Here is an 8451-nt window from a genome sequence, read left to right on the forward strand (position 1 = left end):
ATCCTCTTACAATATGATTTTATACCTCTTAGGACACATGCAGTTTGAAAATTAATTTTGCTTTGCACAAACAGTAATACATCATAATGTTCCAACTTCACAGAGGGCCTGTTTGGTTAGGTGGCTAACTCTCAGCTAGGCTCAAAAAGCCATCTTAGGCCTCGTTTAGATGCTGAAAAAATTTCAACCCGATGAATAGTACCATTTTCGTCTTATTTGACAAATATTGTCCAATCGTGGACCAACTAGGCTCAAAAGATTCATCTCGTGATTTCCAACTAAACTGTGTAATTAGTTATTTTTTTTACCTACATTTAATACTCCATGCAAGCGGCTAAGAATTGATGTGATGGAGAGAGAGTGAAAAGAATTTTAGTGGCATCTAAACAAGGCCTTAAGCCCTTAAGATTGTTTGGTTGCTTGTTTAGAGACCGAATCCAGACTTCAGCAAGTCACAAGGCCTGGCTCGAGAAAAACGCAGTAGTGGCCGTTCTTTGGAGCCAGGCTTGGCTAAGCCCCCGTACAGCTTCTCCTCACCGTCTACCCGTCCGTCCGTCCGCTCCTTGCTTCAAGACGGCGACACGACTAAAGCAGCCGGACTTGGACCACCTCGCCGCTCTCTCGCGCCTCTGCTCTCCTCGCCCCGAGGTCACTGACACTCGTCAGAAGTTTGGCGGCAGGCGCTCGGGATTCGAGACTCGGAAGGAGACCGCGGCCGGCGACCCGCGCGTGCAGGCAGACGCGGTGCTGCGCTTCTTGCGCGGCGAGGATCTCGCAGAAATGGAGTCTGCAGCGGAGAGCCTCCTCGGCGTCCTCCGTCGCCGGTGAGCAGAGGCGAGCGGGGCCGAGTCGAGCGAGCTCGGCCGCACCGGCGCGCCGTGCTCGCCAGCGTGGCTCCGGGAGGACGAGCTCGACCCGGCGCCGCCGCCGCTGCGCGCCAACCGGAGCTCCTCCACCTTGTACACCTGCGCGCTCCGCAACGGGGAGGACAAGCTCGACCCGGCCAGAGCGGCGCCAGCAGCAGCACCACCACCTTGTACACCTGCGCGCTCCGCCACGGGGAGGCGCTGAGCGCCGTCTGCGAGCTCCTCACCCTGGGCAACCTCCGTGCGGCGCACGCCATGATGGTTCGGCTCTCAGGTACACTAGAGCTGCCCTTAGGTTATATATTTTTCTAAAAAATCTTGAGTAATCTAGAGATCGAATAAGTAAAAAAATTAGTGTTTTTCTATAAAGTCAGGCTGTACTATTGTCCGTACTTTAATACTCCTACTCCACACTTGTTTATATAAATAAAAGAAAAATATATATAATCCTAAATCCTAATCAGTTCTTGTTAAAATTAACGGCGTCATGACTCATGAGAGACCACCAGAGACCAGAGTAGAAAAAGAGTGAGGTTGACGCTGGGGCGCCTGCGGCTGCGCAACACATCTCGGTGGCAACGGTGTTCAGGCGGCTCACCCGGTGAGCGGCGATTGCTGCTGGCCGTGATGCTCCCAGGGCGCATCCTCCTCGCTGGGCTCCGGCGCTCAGCCTCTGCCGCTTCTTCCGTTGCTCAGTCGCCAAAGGTGAGAGTTTGGGACCTTTATAGTCGCCGCATCTGAAACCACCATTTGTGCATACTCTTCCTTTTTTCAGTCTCTGCTATCTGGGCAAAGGTTTTTCTGTGTCACGTCGATACGCTGCTGTCCAATAACAGAAAGGGAGAGCAAATCTGGATCTGCGGTTTCGAGGGATATGTTTACTGAAATGCCTAATCTTTATCTACAACCAAGTCTACATAACCGGCTAACCGCGATGCCATTTTGCATCTCCACCGTGCAGAGTTGTATCAGGTCCTGAAATGTACACCACAGCTTAAAGTTTTAATCCAGTAGAGCAGACCCTGAGCTGACTACTCAATTGCAAAGGGATGTAGAGTCATTGCAGTGATACTTGTGCCAACTGCCGAATGGGGGCCTGACAAGTGCTGTTCCATAGTTTAGAACTGGCACTGTACATTGGTGATTTTATCGGCTTCACTAACAGAAGCTGCTTTTGGAAAAACGCTGTTACTTCACCGAGCCATACTTGTAAAGTAGTTGATGATTGCATTTCTTGGAAGAAGCATTTTAGATATGAATTATCGTTTAGTTAATTTGATGCTATCACTGATTTGTCAGGGTAAGCGGTTTAGCTGTTGGATTATTCTTCCAAGTTAGCACTTTTCAGTATCCTTTGTGCAGCCTACATTCCTTCTGCTTCTGCACCAAAGCAGTGCATCCCCCCCCCCCCCCCCCCGCCCCCCCAGCGATAATTAAGCAGTTTAGCTGCCAGGGGTAAGCTGTTTGAAATAATATCGGCAGACATAGGCCTTTCAAATATTTTTCATTTCTTTGATATAGATTACAAAAGAGGAAATCCATTCTCACACACTGCACAGCCATACTGTAGAAACAATGCCCTTGAATTGCTCAGTCAAATTAAACCACATGTATGCATGCAAATATGAGTTTCCCTCATCACAGATTCACTATATATGATGCTTCGACATTATCTTCTTGGCTTCTTGCTTCACAGAATATGTGCTATTGGGACAGAGTTATTTGGAGTTCACGTTATTTTCACAGCGCAAGTGACAATACTTTCAGTGAAGGAGGCTCAAAAGCAAAGGTAGAGATGGACTCTTCTCGTCACTGTGTCACAGTGCCATGTTGACTGTTTTTATTCTTCTTGAGCTTGAATTATAGATATTGTTCGTATTGAGCTCGTATTAATTATTAAGAAACAACTTGATATGTATTATGCTTATGCCTATATATTGATGTCGCGCTTGTTTCAATCATGTAAAGTTTGGAAACCACAAAAGGCAATTAGTTAATATTCATCATAATTCTGATTTATTAATGTATCATTCTTTTTTTTTCTGTGTAGTAGGAGCTGCCAGACCCCTTTGCGCTGATTAAAGATGAAGTGTCTGAAGTCACAGATCGATTACGCTCAATGGTGGTTGCTGAGGTGCATAATCCAATTGTAGTCTTCTCCTAAAACCTATGATACTATAATCTTGAAATACTGTATAAGTACAATGCTATCCTTTTCTCAAATTTTTAAGCTTTTGTGTGAACTACTATACTCATGGAACTTAATAGATCCACTGTGACTACAGATACCCGAATTGACATCAGCAGCTGGATACTTCTTTAGAGCTGGAGCTGAAGGGAAACGAACGTGCCCTACTGTAAGACCAGACTTTGGAGTGTTATTATCGAATATTTTGCCATTATACTATGACATGGCATACTATTTTCTAGTTCAAGCGAATTATATAATTACTTATTTCTTTTTGTCATTGTAAGTTCTTGATCATTTTTTTTTTTGAGGGCAGTAAGTTCTTGATCATTGATGTTTCAGGTTCTGCTATTGATGGCTTCAGCTATAAGCACAGACATGAGTGACCCAATTGTTGGCTTAGAGAATAAGCCTCGTGCAAGGCATGTGCGTGTTGCTGAGATAACTGAAATGATTCATGTACACATCTGAACCTCCTTGCCATTTGACACTCTATTCAGAATTATTTATTACAATGATTCGTCTTCTGTCTTGCATCTTAGATATCAAGCCTTATCCATGACGATGTTTTGGATAATGCTGATACTAGGCGTGGCATGGACTCATTGAACTTCACAGTGGGAAAGAAGGTAGTATGATAATTTCTGTATAGCTAACTTGTGTATTTAAAACAGGCAAATACAGAGTAGTTTGATAATTGTTCTGTAAAAAGTGAAAATATGAAGGATTACCATTTTGAAGGTAGATGTTTTATTTAACATGTACAAATCAATCAGTTGCTTTTCAGTAGCCCCATCTAAGGTACTTTATTTTATCTTTTTATAGTTACTCAAAAAACAAAATGTCAACAATCTCTTATTTAATGCGAATCCCAGTATTCCAGTTTCATGCCTGTTAAAGTAAATAATGGTTATACTAGAAATGCTCGCGGCCTTGCCGCGAATAGCCAGTGTGGGCAGGCTGCTTGCAGCGTTGATGGACCTTCTTTTTTTTTTTCTGTAGGTATCGTTTTACCAAGTGTAGTAGGATATGTATTTATTTGTTGCAGATGATACATGTTTATTCCATACTTTATAAGTAAAATTCTCAGTAATCAAAATTATTGGATCAAATTATCCCCAGCATCATGTTGCTGTTGAGAGAACTGCTGTGCCGAGCAGTAGTTCCTCTGTCTCTTATCCATCCAGCAAGCATCAGCAACAGGTAGTCCTCTTCTATCCAGCGCAAGGATAGTAGCAGCAGGAAACTCCTTTCGTCATCTTTCTCTACCTTCTTCCCTCACCAACGCTCAGGCTCAGCAGCTCTACAGCAGCAGCAGGTCATCTACTCATCTCCATTTCCATCTCCTGTGGTCAATCAAGGTAGCAGTAAAGACACCATCACTGCATGCGCCCTGTTCGCTTGGTCGTAAACGATCGTAAATTTCCAGCCAGAACAATATTTTTCTCTTCACACCAAACCAGCCAGCAGTAATAATCCACGATCGTATACTATCGTTTCAGCCCCAGCCGAACAGGCTGCATGGTCTGTGGGTCATTGCCTGGCTGGATGTCCGTGCTGTGGCCTGTGGGGGAGGCGGTGGCTTCGAGCAAGTTCACATGGGTGACGCCGTGACTCATAGGGTTTTATTTCCAATTCCAAAGGGAAAAGGGAGTATATGACAAGTCATGATGTCATGTTGACATCATCATCAAGCTAGCAACAGAGTAGAGCACGCGGCGGCCGTGGCTCAGCCGTGCTCGGCCTGGCGCCAGGCGGCGTGCTGAGCGCACGTGCGGGGGGGGGGGGGGGGGGGGGGGGGGGGGTGGTGGGGGTGGATAGGCGACACAGGAGCTCACACGCGCCTGGCCGGGTCAGGGACCCGGAGGATGTCGGAGCCACCGGTGGCGAAGCACATTGTGGCGGCGGCCAGATTTTGGGTACAACCCAATCAGTCTCCGTTGGCCATGATTGAAGGGCCAGGTGGTCTGCGGGCACACGACGGAGGGTTGCGCCGCCGTGCCGCAGCTCCCCGCGCCGCCGCCCGTCCTCGTGGCTACCCTGCCTGTTCGAAGCCTCGTGGACCTGCGCCACCGGCCATGCGCGGCCCGTGCTTCATCGTGCCGTAGCCCCGCGCTCCTACGAGGTTTCCTCCTCCTTAGTTCCCATGAAAGGAATGAGAGCAGAGCAGAGCACACGCTCGGCACTGCCAATTCCGGCCAAGGGAAGAGCGGCCGGCGGCGACGCGGCGGTGTTAAAGCCTGCCCCGGGCACGCGCGCACCCGCGCTGCGCCTTGGTTAGACCGGAGGCGGCTCGTGCCCGCGCGACCACGGACGCCAGCTGGCTGCGCCCGTCTGGCGACTGAAAGCTTTCTCTTCTGGCCGGGACTTTCTAGAGACTTCACGAATGTACCGGACTCCTGTACAAGCCATGATGAAGCGTTTGGTGATGTTCGTTTGAGATCTGACGGTTGAGTGAGAAGTAGGCGACGTGGCCCAATGAAATGCCCTGGTTTGGTGCATGAATCATATTAAGAGATTTGTTTTTCAGCACATCCTCATCTCATAAGTAAAGATTGTCTCCAAGCCATGCTGTAAACTTTGCAAATGTAAATCAACTCTATATTTTTGTCATATCTGCCACTACCACTAAAAAAATAGTAAAGCTGATACTTTTTTGCAGCTTGCAGTTTTGGCTGGTGATTTTCTACTTTTCAGGGCATTTTCTGCTGCTGTGGCTCTTGACAATACTGAGGTGTGATGTTTATTCTTTATTTTTATGCCAAAAAACTATTCTAGTTCAAATTTATTGACAATGTTGCTAATAAATGAGTGGGGATTCTCATGAATTGCCGCACAGAGAAAACATAACCAGTTTTTATTAGCATGTGATGTGCCATGACACTTTGCATCTTTATCCATCTCTACAACGTCAGATTTTGTCAGTTACTTTCCACTCTGTATCTTCACAGGTTCATAACATCTAGACACCTACTTTTGCCCACTGCAGGTTGTATCATTACTAGCAACTGCTGTAAATAATCTTGTAACTGGTGAGCTTATGCAATTGACAATAACCCCAGCGCAACGCTGCAGGTAGATATCCAATTCATTTCTCACTTCCTAGTATCAAGCTATTCTCGAGTGCAGTTTTTACTAATGAAACACAGTGCTCATCAACTTTGATAAGGTTGAGGTGTAATGTGGGGTGCGGGTGTGATGGTGTCACCGTATCATATTAGTTCTGTAGAATACTAGAATGTGTTGCTACGGACAATCAATTATAAGCTCTTCATTTTTTTTTGTTTCTGATCTGTGTGTAAGTAGCTGTTTACCTGTCTGTATTGGATATGTACTGATGTTACTTTTTCATTAAGACAAAGGATCTTCACTAATAATTGTACCCATCGCCATAATAGATCAGTAGTGCTTGAGGCCCGAGCATCAACTAAAATTTAACCTAGTTCTAGATTGAAGGAATTGGAAAAGGGAAAGTAAGAATGGTCGATGGATTCACCAAACTATAATAATCAACTATATGACAACCCAACACTTCTAATCTTTTATTACTTAATTTGACACCTGTTCATGAATGCTTGTACAGCATGGATTATTATTTGCAGAAAACATACTACAAGACAGCTGCGTTGATTTCAAACAGCTGCAAAGCTGTTGCAGTTCTTTCTGGGCAAACAACAGAAGTACAAGCTCTTGCTTATCAGTATGGCAGACACTTGGTATGTTGTATTTTTCCTTACCTAGAATCTGTTGCCTTTAAGGGCGGGCCTGGTGCAAGCTGTAGAGTCTTACCGCCTGTGACCGGAAGGTCCCGGGTTTGAGTCGCGGTCTCCTCGCATTGCACAGGCGAGGGTAAGGCTTGCCACTGACACCCTTCCCCAGACCCCGCACTAGAGCGGGAGCTCTCTGCACTGGGTACTGTCCTTTAGAATATGTTGCCTTTCTTGCGTACCATGAACCGCTAGGATGACCCACGCTCTATAAATCTCTGCCAGGGTATAGCATATCAGTTGATCGATGATATCCTCGATTTCACAGGCACATCAGCTTCACTAGGCAAAGCTTCCTTTTCTGATATCAATCAAGTAATACAATTAATTGCTCCAGTATCTCTAGATACTATTTTACTTTTTTATATATTAACATGCAAGTAATTATGTATGGACAGGGAATTGTGACGGCTCCCATACTGTTTGCGATGGAAGAGTTCCCCCAACTCCGCGAGATTGTCGAACAGGGATTTGATGACCCTTCATCAAATGTTGATGTGGTTTGTATTGAAAGTGTACCTTTTTCCTTCTTTCTGGTAAAAATTGCGCCAACAATTTGGGTTTTGAAATGTTCATATCTTGGCTAGTGTGGTCTCAGACGTGCTCATTTTATACACTTATAGGTCCTCAAATACCTTCAGAAAAGTCAAGGAATCGAGAGGACGAGGTTACTGGCTGCTGAACACGCAAAACTGGCTGCGGTAGCCATTGATGATCTTCCTCCGAGCGAAGACCCAGTTGTGCTTAGCTCGAGGCAAGCGCTCAAAGATCTTACTCAAAAGTTCTTGAGGAGAACAAAGTGAACTGGTGGCGGAAAATGTAGAACTGGCTAAACATGCGAGCAGGCTGTAGAATCCATAGCAATGGCATCATGCATGCTTTTGTTGACGAACAATTTGTTATGGTGACAGATGGATTTTGGGAGGTTGGGGACGAGAGTGCTACCTCTCTTTTCCCTCCATTTTCAAAGCAGCAGAATTGTACGACCTCAATGAAACTGTGCATCTTGGTTCTTGTATTGTCAAGGACAACAAGGAGTGGACAGTCATTTTATCTTTTATTAAAATGAATATATGCACCAACACCACCACCTACATGCTGCACATTGAATGGCGACAGGTTGAGCCAAAGCTAAATGGCACCACCCTTTTATTTTATTTATATTTTTTTGTTAGGGAATATTGCACTTACCATTTTTTCCCCTTTGGATGTCCATTACTGTTTTCTGTGATTTGGATTCACACACGTTTTTTTTAGGCCTTTTAATATTACTAGTGAACATGCACGTGTGTGTCGCACGTGGATATCAAAAGAAAACTCATTCATAGAGGATGAATACATAGCTGCCATTAAAATTATGACTTTTTTGAAGTGAAAAAATTCCATTACTCAGTTGCCAGTGCCAAATTAGCCCACGTTCATCTATACAACCGAGAATATTGTAAATCAATAGGACAATACCCTGATTCAGAATCAACTACCAACCTGCTATACAATTGACTACATTACAAACTCCTAAGGCATGAAGTACATAAACATTTGTCAATTATGAGCTAATATCTCCATGTCCCACATCAAACAACTTGTAGAGCTTGTGATTGGAGTATGTTGACACTTGACAGTACAGAGC

The 8451-nt window shown here is 45.1% G+C and overlaps 1 protein-coding gene across 4 annotated transcripts; it reads left to right on the top strand.

The window, feature by feature from the left end:
- Positions 1–540: 540 nt before the first annotated feature.
- Positions 541–7952, top strand: LOC136472001 (solanesyl-diphosphate synthase 1, mitochondrial-like). 4 transcript variants are annotated; one of them, XM_066469746.1, is made up of 13 exons: positions 541–1140; positions 1376–1571; positions 2563–2655; positions 2920–3000; positions 3152–3223; positions 3397–3513; positions 3597–3683; positions 5717–5788; positions 6044–6129; positions 6638–6770; positions 7047–7136; positions 7220–7357; positions 7445–7952. In XM_066469746.1, the coding sequence occupies exons 2-13, from the start codon at positions 1494–1496 to the stop codon at positions 7622–7624; spliced, it is 1227 nt and encodes a 408-aa protein (XP_066325843.1). In that variant the 5' UTR covers positions 541–1140; positions 1376–1493; the 3' UTR covers positions 7625–7952. The 4 variants fall into 4 exon arrangements, with proteins under 4 accessions (XP_066325843.1, XP_066325842.1, XP_066325844.1 ...); XM_066469745.1 differs by having other exon boundaries at positions 609–1140; positions 7220–7321; XM_066469747.1 differs by lacking the exon at positions 541–1140 and having other exon boundaries at positions 1334–1571.
- Positions 7953–8451: the final 499 nt, after the last annotated feature.

The sequence above is a fragment of the Miscanthus floridulus genome, chromosome 8 (genome assembly GCF_019320115.1).
Source record: "Miscanthus floridulus cultivar M001 chromosome 8, ASM1932011v1, whole genome shotgun sequence".
NCBI classification, from domain to species: Eukaryota; Viridiplantae; Streptophyta; class Magnoliopsida; order Poales; family Poaceae; genus Miscanthus; species Miscanthus floridulus.